The 18,958-nt window shown below is 43.2% G+C and overlaps 1 protein-coding gene across 1 annotated transcript in view; it reads right to left on the bottom strand.

Moving 5' to 3' along the window:
* Positions 1 to 523: 523 nt before the first annotated feature.
* LOC102460581 (heparan sulfate glucosamine 3-O-sulfotransferase 1-like) overlaps positions 524 to 18,958 on the bottom strand; it is a 101,738-nt gene continuing 83,303 nt past the window's right edge. Inside the window, exon 2 of the mRNA XM_006121021.5 lies at positions 524 to 2,723. Within this exon, the coding sequence (XP_006121083.2) occupies positions 1,675 to 2,619 (945 nt within the window). The 5' untranslated portion in view covers positions 2,620 to 2,723 and the 3' untranslated portion in view covers positions 524 to 1,674. The remainder of the gene's footprint in view (positions 2,724 to 18,958) is intronic.

The following is an 18,958-nucleotide window of genomic DNA, read 5'->3' as shown; positions in this document are numbered from 1 at the left end:
GAGCCATGTAGTTTAGACACACCCTAGCTGTGGTGTGGTACAAACTATCAGTAATGGGTACAGCTAGCAGATAACACCTCCCAGTTTATTGGATGAGTAGCAGAACTCCCGCTCGTACCAGTGAGACTAATGTGGCTGTCTCACCACCTATCACTGTAAAACTGGAGTTACTGACAAGCAATGTTCCAACAGATCATGAAAACTATATTTTCTTCTTCTCTCCTACCTCACTGGGGCCAAGTCTTTTGGTAGATACAGCAGGTATGTGTTAAATCCCACGAAATATTCTTATTTGTACATTGATGGGTGATTTTTAAGAGACTTTTCATACTATGATAATTAAGACCAAAACCTAAATGTAAATGTTAGTACATTTCTCAGGATAACTATAACTGGCAAAATAGCTCCTGCCAGAATGATTAGACTAAATTTTCTTTTTTCAATATTGATACACATGAGAAGAGCTGGAACCTAAAAAGAGACCAGCATAATGCTGTTGAAATGATAATGAACAAACAATTCCTTATTCATGAATATAGACTTTATAGAAATCTGAGTAAATCATAATTGATATCTTGAATTTGATACCTTGTGAGTGCTATACCATAATATATACTTATTACATGAAATTACTTTCAACTCTGAGTACATCTCATGATCTGCAAATAGGAACTACAAAGAAAAAGTTATTCCATGCTTTGGAGAGCAGGCAATTAATATTTTTTCAGTAAAGAATATGTCAAATTAGATACGTAAACTAAATCTAAAAGAGCAATAGAACAATTAGCCACAGAAATACAAACAAGATAGTATTAATGAAAAATTGTTTTCTCTTTAAAAGTATGAACAGTTGTACAATTGTCACCATCTAATAAGAAATTTGTTTACAGATGTATTTATTATGCAGATCGATATTATATAAACCAAGGATGTTTTGGATCCTCATCTATTTGCTTCCTGAACCCCAAAATAGTAAGTTCCTCAAATTGTTAATTTTCTTCAGTAGTTTGAAGATATTGCATCCAAGTAATGAATGAGTGAGTGGTTTAATATTAACATCCTATATAAAAAGGAGCTTCAACACAGCTGGTAGGTATTCAAAACCATAGTTGGACTGGAGCCCCTTTATTATATGTTAGTTATTTAAGTAGGAAGTACTTTACAATAAATAGCTACTTCAACAGATTTTAAATTAAGGAAGCACTTTCGGAATCCCCAGTATTAACACATGTCATTATAGTACTGTATGAAAGTTCTAGAAATCAATGCCATTATTTTGGCACGATATAAAAAAATACTACCAACAAAAATGACAGAACAGTTAGAATGATACAACTTCAACTATTTGTATTTTGTACACTACTGAAAGCAGTCATTTTCCCAAAGGGACTCAAATGCTAATCATACATATGTAAATCTAAAGTCACTCCATTGAAAGTAATGGATTTGCAGCAGTAAAACGAAGGTCTAATTCTGGCCCAGAATAGTTGTACACAAGTATAATCCAACTTATTTCTCCCATGTTTAAAGGGCACCAGTGCTGCAAATAGACAAATTGTTTCCAAAATAACCACTTCTTGAGTTTTCAGTCTGAGCAACCCCAGAGAGTTTATAAAGGTAACTTTGAAAATAATTTATTTCAGGACATTTTAAGAAATGTTTATTCCAAATGTATTAATGCCAGTCAAATGAATGATTAACCATTCTGTAAAATTTTGCATTGTGCTCTCTGAAGAAGGAATAAAGTTGCTCTAAAACAGTGTTGTTGACAACAGGGTGGGGGCGCCCTTTGGATTCATGTAAGCATCTCTCTCTTCCATCACTTCGAATGCAATAGAACCCCTTGGTTTGGTTAAAATAAAAATTAGAAGAAACAATTCTGGAAGGAAGATTAAGAAACATTTCCACTTTTTGTAACTCAGGAAGAGGGTCCTTGATTAAAGTATCGCCATCCACTATGTGAATCTGATCTAAGTTGAAGTGCTTAAGCCACTTTTCCATATGGATATCATAAAGACTTCTCTGAATAGCCTTGTATTTGGTATTAAGTGCTCCATTTTTAATAACAATTTCTTCAAAGGGCTGAACACGCTTGTGGCTTTCTAGTCTGTTGTAATATACTTGGGTATAATCAGATATTACTCTCTCAGTGGGGTCTCTGAGAATGAGCAGCAGTTTAATAGAGCTATTCATGTCATGAATTCTTTCTGGAGCCTGTGGTGAGGTAAAATAGCCTGGTGTTTTCTCAATAGTAATTTGATTTTCATAAGAAAACGGCATCAAACTCCTATACCAGTCTATTCCTTTAACATAATTCTCATCCCAATCAAAGAAGTGGACTTCTGTGGTTGCTACCACAATATTAGGATGAATATCCAACATTTCCAATAAGGCCCTGGTTCCTCCTTTACGAACTCCAATAATGATTGTCTGAGGTATTCGTCGGTTTGTGCCAGGAGGTCTCACCTGTGCAGAATAGTGTTCACTTTTATTACTGAAAAATCCTATTTGTGACTTCAGAGTCTCCAGCAGGGCCCCATTCTCTACAGGAGCACCCTGAGTGTGAGTCAGCAAAAGATAAGCTGACACCAGGAGGAAGGCCATGTGGAGAAGAATCATTAGTTCAAAATTTGGTTATGCTTGGGTAGCGAAATAATAGGTGATTCCCTTCTTGAGGAGTTGGTTGACAGAACAGGGGGCGAACAAACAAGTTTCTGAAGCATCTGCAAAATAAAATAAGACTAATTACTATCACTGTACATGCGCATGAATGCATCATAGGTGAACTCAGACTTCTACCTAGTATTAACTACAGAGGAGAAAAGTTATCTAAAGCCATTTACTCCATCCCTCCCACTCGGTTTTTTCAGGACAGTAAAACAGAAAATTGACATTTTCTTGTTCAGAGCTATGATTAATCCAGGAGAATATTTGACAACTCAAACACTAGACTAGGCTTTTTACATCTTGCTATTTAAGACATGCCGATAATAATGATTCCATGATATTCTGGAGGATCAATGCATCTCCCCAAATTCACTGCTAGGATAAAAACATCAAGTTGATGCTTTAATTCATTCTCCAATGGGCTATGGGATGAAGCCTTGACTTGTAGCACAGAAAAATATGTATCTAGCAAGAGAAGGAGTGAATTAAGGCATGAAGCTTGGGATGCAAGCCCTTTGGATCAGTAAGGAGATGGACACAACAAATGTGTTGAGCAGGGCTACTCCATACGCGGCCTGTTTGTTTGCGGCCTGTGATGAGGTTTGGGTTTACTCTGGGCTCAACATGTGGCCCACAGGTGGGATCCTTTGAACATGGCCTCCACTGGCAACACGCTCCTCAATGGCAAGTCAATATAATGGACTTCTGTTGCTATGTGTTTTAGTAGTTAAATTCCTGGACTTCATTGCTCATTTAAAGTGATGTCATATGGGTGGAAATTGGGCAAGTATTGCATTTTATTAATAGCAGCAGATCTGACTTAAATGGGGCCTGCATTTTGTGTAGTCTTGCCTTAATCATTGTATTCATGCCCATCAGTGTGAAAGAAGCTATTTGCATATACATTTGCCTGTGTATGCAACCACACTTACGTTACAGCCCTCAGCATGTGCTGTATCATTGTGGTCTCTGGGGCTTACAAAGTTGAGTAGCCCTGTGTTACAGCAAGAGAGATGGAGTCTGTGTCAACAATGTGAAGTGAGAGAGTAAACTACTATGAATGGATTTGTTATGAAAGGTCAAAGTAGTATATTGTGTGCATGCTCACATGTGTAGCTGAGTTGGGGGTTGCTGCAAGCGACTTAGGAGGGGAGTAGAATCCTTAGTCTCTCCAAGCAAAGCTAAAGTTTATTTCCAAGAGATAACTAGAATATATTCAGGGGACTCAAAGATTTGCTTGGGGCATGGGGGGAAGTTTGGATAGATCTGGGCTCTATTTACTATTAATTCAGCCTCAAACAGAGGAAAACTAGATATTAAGAGAGAGCAGGGATTTTCATTCTGTCAGTTGCAACTATCCTGCCCTTCCCACGTTGCTAAGGGGGATGCAGGTCCCAGCTAGGACCATATCCACCCACAAAATAGACTTTAAACAAAATTCCTACTGTTTTACTAATATTCAAACTATACTCTGTGTGAAACTCCTCTATATGCTATTTGGAAACTTAGCTATAACATCACAGCAACATTGAAAAAATAATTAAAAAAACTACAACATCTATCTGCACCAAGATAACTATGCTTGAATGTTGTGAACTGGATGTTCAATCCTTTAAGTCCTTCCTGAAGCAAAATTCACAGGGGAAGGACTTCTGGATTTTGCTCCATTTCTGGGCAGCAAGATGATTTTAATTGGTAACAAGCGTGTGTAGTAGACTCACAATATTTTTCTTAACAGGATTTATTTTTAATCCTAATAAAAGCTAGTGTGAAAACTAGTCTATTTGACAAGCTCTGGCTATAAATAGTGAAGTTATGCTATACAATGAAGGAACAGTCACTTAAAACAAGAACCACCTATTTCAATTCTATTTTAAACCTCTATCTTACTCTTGGATTTTAAAATGGTTTCAGTTATTGCAATTATAGCTCTTTTCAGATTGTTTTTTTTTTTAAAAACATTTACCACATTAGTTCATTAATAACCTCTTATTTAGTACCTCAAATAAAGTAGACACATTCTATTTGTCATGGCTCTGAAGAGGATACACAGCCTCCCTTCATTATATTCCTTTCAGCAATTGTTTAGCATGAATTATTGGCAGCTTAAAGGCTTAAGTTATCATGATAATATTGTCAAAATTTTATGATAGTTCCTAATATTGGATAAGTAAAGCTTCAAATTCACTAAATAACAATTCTAAATCTAATAAAGGGCCAAATCCAACTGCCTTTCAAATCAATGGAAAGATTCCCATTGACTCTAAAGTCAATTTGATCTGACAAATTATAAGCAATATTAATCAGCCAATCCCAAAAGCTTGCTGACTATATCTACAACTTTAATTTTACTTAAAAATATTGCTTCCTCCTGTGGAACTAACTGCCCACAAGACACTATCCACATTGAAGCATACCCCAGGAGCAAACGAGGAGTAACGGTAGTTCAGAATAGGAAGCCTAGTCCGAAATACCTAGTCCGTGCCGCGTGTAGCCGCGCGGCACAGAGTCCGCACTAGCGGACATTTAAAAATGTCGGTGCCTGGTGAGATGCAAATGAAGCCCGGGAAATTCAAATCCCGGGCTTCATTTGCAACTCCGGTTGCCTACATTACCACCCTAGTTCGAACTAGGGTGGTAGTGTAGACATACCCCCAGAGCTGCCAGCAAAAGACCCCAGAAGCAGCAGCCTATTCAAAAGGAGGGACAGATATATAAACATAGGCATGGATGGATACATTTTAATACTAGAAAAATCCAGTCTTTAACCTACTCTGAAAATATAAATTGAATTTTAAGCCAAAACAAACCCAAGAGAAGAGTCCAAAACAGAATGCCTCTAGTCACAACCAGATTAAATATTGTTATAGTTTTACCAGTTGAAAGAAAACTTCTGTTTAAAGGGTCGTATACATATTTTATTATGAGTTTTCCACTCAAGATTTATTTTAATTCTGGAACATTTTAGACAAGAGGTAGAGTGTGTGGGGACCTCTGGGCTGGGGCAGAGGATTAGGGTGGAGGGGGGGGCTCCACGCTGGGGCAGTTTGTTAAGGTGTAGGCTTGGGGCTAGGTTTGGGGTACAGCTCCATGTGATGCTTATCTAAGGCAGCCCCCATTGGCCACAGTTTTCAGTCAACGGGAGCTTTAGAGACAGCAGTTGGGGTCAGGGATAGTATATGGAGCCCCTGTGGCTGCACCTCTGCCTAGGACTTAAGTTATCATGGGAAGGAAATGCCAGCTGATTTCTTGGCCTACAGCCAGATCAAGTAGGGAGCCTGTCTTAGGCCTGCTTCACCACTGACTGGAGTTCCAATGGTCTGGATCAGCAGCACCGATCCATTTTTGATCAGATGGGCCATTAAAAAACGAGATACCCGGCAACCCTATTTAGGGGACAACAAATGCAAGGTGTTTTTTTTTTTTTAAATCACCACTATGATGTGCACATACCCCTTGAGTAATTTGTAGCCACATTTTCAAAAATAGCTATTTTTGGGGTGCCCATCTTGAGAAAGCTTGGACCTAGTACTAAGCACCTAAAACTGCACAGATTTTTCAAAAAGTTCTGAAAGCACTTTATGTAGAGCTCTCAAAATTGAGATAGCTAAAACAGAGGTTCCTTATGAAAATTTTATCCATAGGATTTGAATGCAAGTCAGATGCTACAGTCTACGAATTTCCAACTTACATCTGTGGCTCAATAATTCTGAATGCTTTGCACAGTTATAAAGCCAATTCTATTTTTTTTAAATCTCTCTTTATGAAAATCACAAACAGAAATGCCATGACATATATATACACACACCTTAGATATACTTTTTGGTTTAAAGATGTAATGGGAATAAGAACACATTAAAACATTGTAATTGTAAATGAAAATGTGATGGAAATTAAAATCAACCCTGTCATGCCTAGGCTTAGTCTTGTCTTTAGAACTAGGCAGGTATAAAACATGAAATGCTGCTTTCTTCTAGCTTCCTGCCTAGAGTCAGTGCAGGCAAGGAGCGTAACAAATCTCATACTCAGCTACACAGGAGGAGGCTTGTCTACAGAGAGACTCCACAAACGTGCAGTGCATTGTGGAATATAGTTTCATCATGGGCCCATTAACACCAAGGTGGGCTTTGTTAGTGAGCTGGAGGAGGGGTCATGGCCTGTGCATTCATTAATTGGGCAGTCATTCACCAAAAAATCATGCTGTTTCCACTACTTCCACCATCTTCTGAGTCAGAAGACTTATAGTATGGGTGTGCCTGATATTATAAGTTAATGCTGGGATCCTATTCTTCACCCCTCACTCCTATTATTCTCAACACACAACCTGCTAACTTGGGCTGCGTACCCTTTACCAGAATTTCAGCATTCAGTATGAATATTCCCCTCCTAGTACTACTACAGATGCCCCAGGCAGTCGTTAACATTAAGAAATAAAGAGAGGGCTGGCAACAGCAACAGAAAAGGGTGGAGAGAAAATAGGGAGGGCAATGGGAGAAAAAAAAATTAATCATTGCAAAATGATGTCATTCTTGTCCTATAAAGGTATGTCTACACTGCAGTTAAACACTGGCAGCTGGCCCATGCAACCGATTTGGGCTTGAGGGACTTGAGTTATGGGCTGTATAACTGCAGTATAGACATTTGGTCTCAAGCTGGAGCCCAAGTTCTGGGACCCTCTCCGCCCACAAGCTCTCAGAGCTCAGGCTACAGCCTGAGCCTGAATGTTTACACTGCAATTAAATAGCCCCATGAGGCTGAATCATCTGTCACAAGCCAGCCACCAGTGCTTAACTGCAGCACAGACATGCCCTAAGACTCCTGTACCTCAAAGGTGATTATCTCAGTGTTTAATTCAACTATAAACACCGGTGCTAGTCTGGAACACTTTTTAGAGGAGGGGTGCTAAGATGCATTCCCTTTCCCTTACTTCTGTCCGCGCATCTCACCACCTTCTAGGTCTGGCACTGACAGCTGGGACCCCACATATGGTTGCCAGATGGTTGAAACAAAAATACCGAATGCCCGCCCCCCCACCCCTCAAAAGAAACACTGGGACAAAATTCTGATGAAGAAAAGAAAAGGGGGGGGGGGAGAACAAAGTTGGACTCCAAGACTTATGCAAAAAATAAAATAAAATAAAACAAAACAAAACAGCATTAACACAACATGTCCCCTTTAAGAGTGAGTGCAGAGATAGCCCTCATCTTGGGGGTGTTGCAGCACCTCCTGCATTCCTACTTCCCATGCCTCTGACTATAAACTGCTCCCGTATTTCTTCATCACCACATATGCAAGTGGATATTCCTACCATAAGCAAATACCGGCTACAGACTGTCTTTCCCAAAATATTTCGGCTACGTAGTCAAAGTTTTAGTATCACATGTGGTAATTGCCTTCCAGTATAAAGTTACATCAGATAAGCAATATAGCCTGAAGGTAGAACATTGGCCTGGGGACTCAGGTGACCTATTTTCAATTCCCAACTCTGCCACTGGCCTGCTCAAAGCACGTCAGTGCTCCTTGACTCAGTTTCCCCATCAATAAAACATGGATAATGATACAGCTCCTTTGCCAAATGCTTTGAAATTTATTGATAATTAGGCTATTTAAGTCTGAGTGTTTTTATCATCTGCATTGAAGATTTGAGAAAAATTCCCTCCACATACATGCACACCAACCCCACTTATTGCTAGGGATACCATTCCTCGTTACTTAAAGGGGTAAGTAAATGGCATATTGGCTGATTATGCAAACTGGAGAAGTAAATGGCATATTGGCTGATTATGCAAACTGGAGATTGCCACTGTTAAAATTATTAATTGGTCTTTCTCGTCTGTTGACATATGAGTAGAAACTTTTTCCATGGGAGCTAAATGAAAAGCATAGGAAAACCTCACAGAATGTTGGGGTCTCCTATAAAAAGGTCAGCTATAAGCAAGAGCATAGGAGAACTAAATATTCTCACTTGCAATAAATATCCACTGTCATAATCAGTTAATAGTCAGTCTGAGTCTGATTCCTCCTTACTTAGATAAACTTTTCTGGTATGTCTTCTGATTAAGTAACGAGGAATGGTATCCCTAGCCTGTTTTAAACGTCAGGGGCTGGAAATGGGTTTAAATTATTCTTTTTCTGATATTCTTTACAAAATATTGCTAGGATATTTAATGTGTTCTTTAATATTTTTCAAGTAAATCATAATTAAAGTGACCTAAAAATGAAAATTTAATTAAGAAAAGTTTTAGACTACATCTACACTGTTTTTTTGCAGAAGAGGAAAATGAAGCTCGCATTTGCAAATCTTGCGCTCTCATTTGCATATTTTCTTCTGATCTTTTTGTGGAAGAGGTTTTTGTGGATCTCAAAAAGTGAGATTTACAGGATCTTTCACAAAAAGGCTTTTTTTCCCCAAAAAATGGCCCCATCTACACTGTGGGGTTTTTTTTGCACAAACATCTTGCATATTCTCTTCCATTCCTTTTTGCGGAAATGAGTGTGCAAGATTTGCAAATTAGCACTTCATCTGCATTTCCTCTTCCGCAAAAAACAAACAGTGTAGACATAGCCTATTCTTATGTACTGTTTTAACATAGGCACACCAGGCAAACTATTCAAAAAAAGGGGAAGGTGTTAAAATCCCCACCGGACTGGTGAATTAACACACAAATGCTCCGATTCATGCTGTAACATCTAGATCTTGATTCTGCAAACAGAAATGCACAAGTGAACTTCTCTGCATCCATATTCAAAAATAGAACAAGGCTCCAATAGGCATGATTTTTAATTAATTACAATGGGAGTCAGCCATCTCTCTCCCACAGGCTCCACTGAAAAATCCCAGCCTTGATTTAAAATAACCTGTCTATTGCATCTCACTTCTTTATATTATTTTTGTAAGACAAATGTACATATAAAACTATCCCAGCCTGACAGAATGCTTAATTAACTCTTTTAGATTTTGTAGATATAAGAACAAACCACTGTGGGATTAACTGTGCTCAAGATATTTATTTATTGTGCCCAGGCCCTGGGAGAGCAGCTTTGTTTGGTCTTGAAGTTATTTTGATTCAGTGTGGAAAAAAAGCTATAAATGGGGTTAAATTGTCAAAAAGTCACATTAAGGACAATTAGGTGCATTCTGTTGTTAAAACTGTCCTATTATTTACAACTACTATGATCAGAGATAACATATACAACAAAGTTCAATTGCTATAGCCTCTTAGAAGGCTACAATGTTTTTCATGCTTTAGGTTACAGATTCCCCGATTCAGACCCATGCAAAATGTCAGCTCAAAGAAACCCTCATCTGTTATTTTGGGAAGGTTACATTTTCAATTTCAGCAGGTCAGGTTGAAACTGTACCTCTGAAGACATAAGACAAAAGATAAGACAGCTATAGGTAAAAGCTGACTAGCTTTCAAGCGTGCACAGAGAATGCCATACTGTCATAGAAAGAATCATCAGGTTGTGCTTCTTGAAGTTTACATACTTACGCTGAAAAAGGGAAACAAACTTTGAAATAGAAATAACGTGGATTTTTTAAAAAAAGGTCCAGATTTCCAAATAGATTTTCATTCACTCAGCTGACTTTAAAAGAAAAAAATGGAGGAAAAGCACATAAGGGGTGTGTCTAGACTACAGGGTTTTGTTGCCAAAAGTGGCCTTTTGTCGACAAAACGATACCTGCGTCTACGCTACTGCCACGTTCTGTTGACAATAAGTCGACAGAACGTAGCAGTTTTGTTGACAGAGGTAAACCTCATTCTATGAGGAATAATGCCTTTGTCGACAGAGTTCTGTCGACAAAAAGGTGTGTATGTGGGTGCAGGGAGCCAGTTTTGTTGACAAAAAAGGCCTCCAGGAAGAAGTCCTGGTGACCAGTCCATCTGCATGCCTTGCACCTCTATTGTACCTGTCTGCAGCTATCTTTTAAAGGGATAGGCACTCTGCAAGCCATTAGTGGCAGGAAACCAGCCACAGCACACAGCCATTCCTGTCCCACAGGATCACAGGCATGTTCCAGCTCCAAGACCTTCCTGGCCCTTCCAGGGACACCATCTGAGGACCCACCCAGGGGCTCCAAATGCCGGGCACTGTCATGGTCTGGGACAGAAATAAAGAGCCTCCTCGAGGTGTGGTCCAAGGAGGAATCCTTACAAGCCCTCCACACACGCTGCAGGAATGCAGAAATTTATAGCCACATGGCCCAGGGACTGGCCAGGAGAGGGCACCACCCCCGCACAAGTGTGGGCTAAAGTTAAAGAGTTGCACCAGGGGTATGTGAAGGCCCGAGATGAGAGCTCCCGCTCTGGAGCAACCCCACACTACTGCCCGTACTACGCGGAACTGGCACACATTCTCGTTGGTGGGGAAGCCCGGAAACAACTGTGTCTTGTGCAGTCTGGGTTATCGGAGCCTGTGGTGGATGAACCAGAGCAGGAGCAGTCCAGGGAATATGGAGAGCGAGACCTGTTGCTGGAGGAGGAGGACGACGACGACACCACTATGACCCTCACCCTGGAGCCAGTCACCCAGACCCCAGAGGTCTCCCAGGTGTCTTCGGACATCAGGGAAGAACCAGCAGGGGAATGCGGTGAGGTTGTGCCACACACAGGGTGGGGGGAGGTGGGTGCACAGTGGGTGATGCACAAGGGACACGTGTCATGCTCAGCCTGGACATCATGCAGCTGGCAAACACATGCAGTGATAGAGTGTGCCACGTGGGTGTGTGCGTGCCACGTGGGTGTGTGCCACGTGGTGCAAGAAGCCATTTCCACCACACACACAGGTGGGTTGGCAGTTTGAGGGGGGCATATTGTACCACTGGCACTTTGGGGCCCCCTGTGATGCTCAGGCTGATGCCCAGCTTACACATGGTGTTACTTTTAGAACCTCTGAGTCCCCTGTCTGAAGGAGAGTCCCTTATAGAGAGGGAATGCCCTCGGGGATAGCTGTTGCACGCATGACTGATTGTCTCTTCCTCTTTTCCTCCACAGCTGGACCACCTGTGCAAGAGGGCTGCAGCACCCCCACTTCACCTCCATCTCGGGTACCCAGGAGACGCAGGCAGTGGCGTGCTTATACAGAGGTTCTGAAGACGCATGTGGCAGCCCAGCAGGATCTCAACAAGACCCTGAAAGAGAGGACAGAGGCAGAAGCTCTGTGGCATGATAGTCTGCTGGAAGAGCTTGTACAGCAACGCACTTCAATTTGTGCCACAATCTATGAAGTCTGTGGCTTGCCTGCTCCTGTCCCTGGTACCGCTCCTCCAGCACGCCATGACCCTGCCCCACCACCACCGTCTCCCTTTGCATCTCTCTCTCCTCCAACCATCCTCTCCCCCCAGTCCTCCTCTCCACCTGGCCCTCCCAGACCCAAGTGCGCCTCTCCTCTCCTGTCCAGCACTCTGTTAGTCGCCCCACCCAACACCGAGGCCATGGTGGTCCCCACATGCGAGGTGGCAGGAGCTTGCAAGCAGGGAAGCACCGTCCCACCTGAACCCCCTCCAGGTTCTAAGCACCCCCACCACTCCAGTTACAGACAATGTTGCTTATTTAAGAGAAATAGACAGACATGAAAAATGTTAGACAGGGTGCCTGAACTCTTGGGAGGAGCACATCCCCAACCTGCTCCCCCAAACACCCTGGAAATCCACTCCTCAGGACCTCCCTCCCCCCAGAGCAGCACAGGGTGAATGGAGGAGCTCCCTCCCACTTTCACTCCACCCCAACCACGACTCCTCCTTGCCCTTTCCTGACAGTCCCCCTTTTTCACACACCCCCAGCAGTGACTGTCCCCCTAGAATGACTTACTTCCATCCACATGGCCCCAACCATAGATCTGCCCAAGCCAAACTGGTGTCTCATGGAGTGGTAGCTGTCGGGCGTTGTGAGCTTCCAAAGAGCAATAGTGACTCTCTTTTCCAGGGAGATGGTGGGGCGCAGGTGCGTGTCCTGATGTTGGAGAGCAGGGGCGAGCTAGGCATACAGCTCCTGGAACATGGCCTTCCGCATCCAGAAGGTGCGGAGCCACTGCTGGTCGTCCCACAACTCCACAACGAGCTGGTCCCACCAGTCAGAGCTGGCGTCAAACCTCCAAAAAACACCTCTCCAGGAAGAAGTTTGGAGGCAAGGGCATTAGTTCTGCATCCTGGGCAAAGCTTTCAAATCTCTGGTCCGGGTCCAGATGGGGAAGGAGTATCATGGCTGTGTCATGCAGATGCAGCAGAACTTGCAGAATGATGGTGTGGGGCCATCGCCTGCCCAGGGCAGCTCTGGCTCCATGGCAAAAAAAGGGATCAAAATGGGAAACCTCCAAAAAAAACAAAACACAAACTGCTGTGGTGTCCCAGGAAGCAGGGCACTCACAGCAAAGCCTTTGTCAAAAAAGAGCATCTAGGCTGCATTTGCTGACCCTCTAGGAGGTAAGCAAGGTAGCTGCAAGAGCAGAGCAATGGCTATTCAGGGGGCTCCCTTTAAGCAAGCGTCTCTGCAAAGGGCAGGCAGCAGCACCAGGAAGTAAATGCTGCCTCCACGCCCTGCGCCAGAAGTGGTTCCGGGTGCCTTCTTTTGTCAATAGTGTCTCCACCAGTCTAGACGCTGTGTGTCGACAAAGCTGATTGATTTTTTGATCTGCATAATGCAGTCTAGACGCTCTTTGTCGACAGATAGGAAGTATCTGTCGACAAAGCCTCTGTTGACAAAAACCTGTAGTCTAGACGTACCCAGATAGTTTCAAAGAGTCCTAATTAACACTATATAAAGGCAAAACATTACAGAACAGAAAAAACAGTTGACTATCAGGATTTGGCATACCAGAAAAATGTAGAGTAAATTGAAATCTGGGCTATTTTTTCCCCACATGCTGACAGTTCTAAAACAAATTTTGGGAAACCTTCAAACATAGCTACATTTTATGTTTCTAATGATGATTGCTCATTTAATACAGAAAAGAAGTTCCAAGTGACACCTGCAAATAGATAATACTCAGAGCAGTGCTCATGTTTATATAAAGTATGTAATGTTTAAATTGAACAGAGTTCAGAATTATTACATTTGTTTTGATATACAGGTTTTATAGCAAACTCAGGTGAGAAAACCGAAGGCTTAATTCTGCTGTACTACATCCACAATCTGCATTTCCATCTGTGACTGAAGAAAACTGTATGCTGTTTAAAAAATATCAGAAACAGTAAAAAAAGAAGTGTTGCAAAAATGGCAAGCTAATAATCTCAGCTACATGGGAGTAAGTCTGTAATAACTGTATGACTTCAATGAAATTACTTTGGATTTAAACCAATATAACAGAGCTCAGAGTCTGGCTCAAAGTCGTCTTCTACAATTGGACAACAACTTGTGCTGTACATCTGTCATGGCATTTAGTTACAGGGCCCTGTACTACAGTCATTAACCTGAGCACAAACAGGCTCCATTCTTTGCAATGTAGTATCCTGAACAATGCCCTGTGAATTCACAGCTGATGTATATCCTATCTTGGGGAATCTATTTCATGTGACAATTCTGCAATCAGTTTTTGCTGCCCCTATCTCCATCTGTCCTCTGTGTTCTACATGTTGGTAGGTGGGGCAGGCATACTTCATAGCTAGGTAATTTGCTCCAAGGACTTTAGGTGACATTTATGTTTCCCTCCATTGTGAGGCTCGACAAAGTGTAACCTGGAGCCTGAGGATGGATTTAAGTTGCTCATAGATGCATCAGCCCCTTCCAGTAACTTCAAACCACTAGAGTGCAGCGGTGTTCTGGCCACATTCCCTGTCTCATAGCCATACTCCCATCATAGAAAGGATAGCTCAGTCATCTCGGAGGATAGGACAAGCAGCAGGGGGCTTAAATTGCAGCAAAGGAGGTTTATGTTGGACATCAGGAAAACTTCCTAACTGTCTGGGTGGTTAAACACTAGAATAAATTACTTAGGGCGGTTGTGGAACCTCCATCACTGGAGATATTTTAAGAGCAGGTTAGACAGACACCTGTCAGGGATTATATAGACTGTGTTGGTCCTGCCATGAGGGCAGGGGACTGGATGAACTCTCGAGGTCCCTTCCAGTTCTAGTATTCTATGATTTTATGATCCTATGTGTGTCTGGGATTAGTTCTGCACAAGTTTCTAATTGCTTGTGGTAAAGCTCAAGTAAGCTGTGTGTAGCATCTAAAACATATCAGGTTTTCCCACTGCTAACTTTAAGATTTTTTTCCTTGCAGAGTTCCACAAGTACCAGTTAATGCAGCAGCACTATAACAGTATTAGAAACCATCTTGACTTATGTCCTAGAACATTGGTTCCCAAACTGAGGGGTGTGCCCCACGGGGAGCATGAAGAAATTCCAAGGGAGGCACGAGGCAACCCAGCCCCTCTGCCATTCCCCCCACTGAAAAAGCCCATGTTGGCACTACCTCCTGTGAAAATGGAGGTAGCACTGGCTTCCTGCAGCATGGGAAGGTGAGGGGGGCAAGTCCCACAGCTGCATGCATCCCAGGAAGCACGTGCACTGCTTACTCTCCCCCAAACAGCTGGTTCATTTCCGTCCCCTGCTGCTTTCCTGTACAGGGTGGGGGTGGGAGGGAGGAGAAGAGTAGGAGTCCCAGGACTGTGCCAGCTCCAACTGCTCAGGCAGTGCATGCCCTACTCCTCCACTTCCCACAGCAGCCACACGCTGCCTGAGCAATTGGAGCTGGCATGGTCCCAGGACTCCTCCCTCTCTCCCTCCCTCCCTCCTACCACGCAGGAAGTCCCTGGCAGCACGACAGACCCAGCTGCTCAGGAAATGTGCCGGTTGGTTGGGGAGGAGGAAAGCAGCACATGTGGTTCCTGAGACTCGGACCCGGCAGGCAGCTGTGTGACACCCAAGTACCAGCCGAGCTGTCCCTGTCCCCTCGCCCTGCCCAGACTCCCATGAGTACCCAGTCCCCCTGCCCAAACCCCCACAAGTCCTCTGCCCAGGGCTCCACCAGCAACCTGCCCTTGGCCCCACCAGCACCCTGCCCACTGGCCAGACTCCCACCTGCACCCTGCACAGGGTCCCACCAGCACCCTTCCCAGACACCCACCAGCACCCTACACCTGCCCCCTCCCTCCTGGCCATACACCTGCCTTCAGCTTGCTCCTGTATCCTATTTTCCATCCAGATTCTGCACTCCTTCCCTATCCCACTCACTGGCACTCTGGATCCCCTGTCCCGCATACTAGATCCCTCATTTTTGGCTCCACCTCAGAGTACAGAGGGGCCCACAAATTCCACTACCCTCGGAACCCTAGGAGAGTTAATCTAGCCTAAGGCGTTGAACCTCAGTCCTATCTACCCTCCCCCCATGGGTCTGGGGTGCCAGGGTAGAAAGGTGTCTCAGTTGGGGCCACATCGGTGAGGCTTGGGAGGCCTTGGGATTTTTTTTTTGCATCTCACTTGTGTGGTCCCCGACTGATTTTTCTGTGGGTCAGTGACCCTTGACCCAAAACAGGTTTCCCGCCCCTCCCATAAATAAAGACAATGCTGAAACATTTGTGTTGGACTTTTTTTAATTAAAAATTAAGCCTGGCCAACAAGCCCCCTCATCTGGCCGCAGCATCATAACACCACCACATCCCTGCACAAACCCCAACCCTGAGCCTCTCATACACCAGAACCCCATGTCCTGAGCCCCTCAAACCCCCAGTCTTCTGTCACAACACTACTGCACAATCCACATACTGCAAATCTGTGTCCTGAGCCCATCATACTCCCAACCCTCCAACCTGAACTTCTGCACCCTCACATCCACAAGCCCGTAGTTTGCTCAGTATTCCAACCTTCCACCTGACCCCAAAACTCTCCAGTGTCGAGCCCCCGCCCTGAGCCAGCAGCCCCTTCTCCACCTCCTCCTGCACCCAAATTCCTTCTCGAAACTTGCACCTAAACTTTTCAAGTTTAGTCATATTAAAAACAAAACAAAGAAATTGACTAGATGTTGAAAACTATTTGTGTTGCGCACTTTAATCTTTCAAACCTAAGAAGAAAATGCAGTATCATCCTTCACATTAAATTTGTTTTGTGCCTGCTATTTCTTATGTTAAATTACATTTTTATTAAATTTTTGCGCCAAGAAAACTATTTGTGCTTATTTTTAATTTTAAATACAAATTTTTATAGCAAGATTGTTTATTTTTTATTTTAAATTACTAATTGAATTTTATGTTAAAAGGAGAGTTGGATGATAGTAAAGAAGAGGTGCGGAGGCGTGAGGGTTTCCTCAAAAAATCATAAAGGGGGCGTGATGCCGAAAAGTTTGGGAACCACTGTCCTAGAATATGTAGTGTAGGACCATAGCAATAACCATAGCTACTGACTCTCTCCTTAGAGATTTCCTCTTCAGTATAAGAATCTATATCTAACTGTTTAGAGAAAGTATGTGCCAGGAAAGAGTTTTGCACTATTGCCAAGACATCACAGGCAGTCAAACATAGCAGATTACTAGCATATGTGCTCAGTTATTTGCCCTTAGGTATTTTCACTTAAATTTTTCAAATACATTTACATATGTGAAGAACTCTGCTTTGCTTGAAGTCTGCACTGGATATTGCAGTGGCAGGAAGGGAAGGATACTCCTTAATCCATACACAGACAATCATAATTCCCTTTGAGCATAAGGGCTACCAGGTACAGGCAGTCCCCGGGTTACGTACAAGATAGGGACTGTAGGTTTGTTCTTAAGTTGAATTTGTATGTAAGTCGGAACTGGTACATATTGTTTGGCTAGAGTTTTCCCTACATTTCTCCGGAGCTCAGTTTTATTCTCCCACACCTCACTTCCCTCAGTCCTTTATTCTCAAGCTGAGGTGTCTGCTGAGAAAAGCCGCTCCGCATCTCTCTGGTCTGCTGGGGGGCGGGGCGCTGGCTTCGCGTCTCCCTGGTCTGCTGGGGGGAAGCAGCTAGTGCGGGGTTGCCTCACCCTGTTTGTAAGTAGGGATCTGATGTAAGTCGGATCTATGTAACCCGGGGACTGCCTGTATATCACTGTTGCAAAGCTAGACTCCTCAAAAGATTGGAGAGGGCCTATGGCCCAGCCAGTGTTCCACAAAATCAGCAGGATTGGTACAACACAAGGAAAAAAACCCAGCATAAATTAACCATTTCCAAGACCACAGAGCAGAGCAGGAGCTATACGCTTCTGATTTTGGAAGCCCTATTCCTGCCTGAGGTGCAATCCTTCTAGGAGACACTGCTGGGACAATGTTCACATCATCCCCTACCATGGGTCACATTTTAATTAAGAGCACTATGAAGCCCTTATGCTACATATTTGGAAAATCCAAATACTTAAAACAGTATTTGCCAGAGCTATTTGGTTTACCTTCAAAGAACGTTATAAGAATGAAATGAGGCTCAATGAGGCTCAATCCAGTCTTTTTCTTACCAACTTCAACCAAATGCCTTCTTCAGGCCATCATTATATCCCACATTGTCTACTGCCTCCTCTGTGGCCTCCCAAAATATACATGTTGGCCATTTTAGCCAGTTTAAAAAAATCCACCTGCTAAAGCCAAAATATCTTCTTCACCTGCTGATTTGATCATGCCACTACCAGTGGCTATCCCTCCAGTGATTCTCATACCCAGTGATGCCTGATTCCACTTAGTCTCTTATGCATAACATGACTCCAATTACAAGGCCCATATCCTGTCCATGTTTAAGTCCCCTTTGAAGTCCTCCATATCCCATCCTGCCTAGAGTGAAACAAATTGTTTCAGTTGTTGGTTACATTGCTTAAACTCCTGGAAGGCATTCATACACTACAGGGATGGAGGCAGTATAAAAAAAAACCTCATACAGAACAGCAGTTGAAATAAATATGGATTTTCTTTTAAAACTCAAATCCTTTTCTCAACTTATTTTAACCTGTTTCTAGACCTTAGACCAGTGGTTCCCAAACTTTTCGGCATCACGTCCCCCTTCTTGATTTTTGAAAAAACCCTCACGCCCCCCCCCCCCGCCAAACCCCCCCCCAAAACAAAAAAAACCCAGCAAAACTTGTTGGGGAAAAAAAGAGGAACTGAGCGGGGCAGCAAAACTTGATGGGAGGTGGGGGGGGTAGAAGAGGCTGGGTCGCCTTACGCCCTCTCCCCCCCCGGAATTTCTTCATGCCCCCTAGGGGGGCACACACCCCAGTTTGGAAATCCATGCCTTAGACTCTAAGCTCCTAGGAAGATGGACTGTCCTTTATTAAATACCTGGAAAGCACTTAGTACACTGAGGTGCTACCATAAATAATGAATAAAAACTGAATAAAATCCCCAATCT

This window comes from Pelodiscus sinensis, chromosome 8 (assembly GCF_052426305.1).
Source record: "Pelodiscus sinensis isolate ZL-2025 chromosome 8, ASM5242630v1, whole genome shotgun sequence".
NCBI classification, from domain to species: domain Eukaryota; kingdom Metazoa; phylum Chordata; order Testudines; family Trionychidae; genus Pelodiscus; species Pelodiscus sinensis.
Note: the sequence above shows the minus strand (reverse complement) of the source record. Positions and strands in the feature narration are given on the sequence as shown.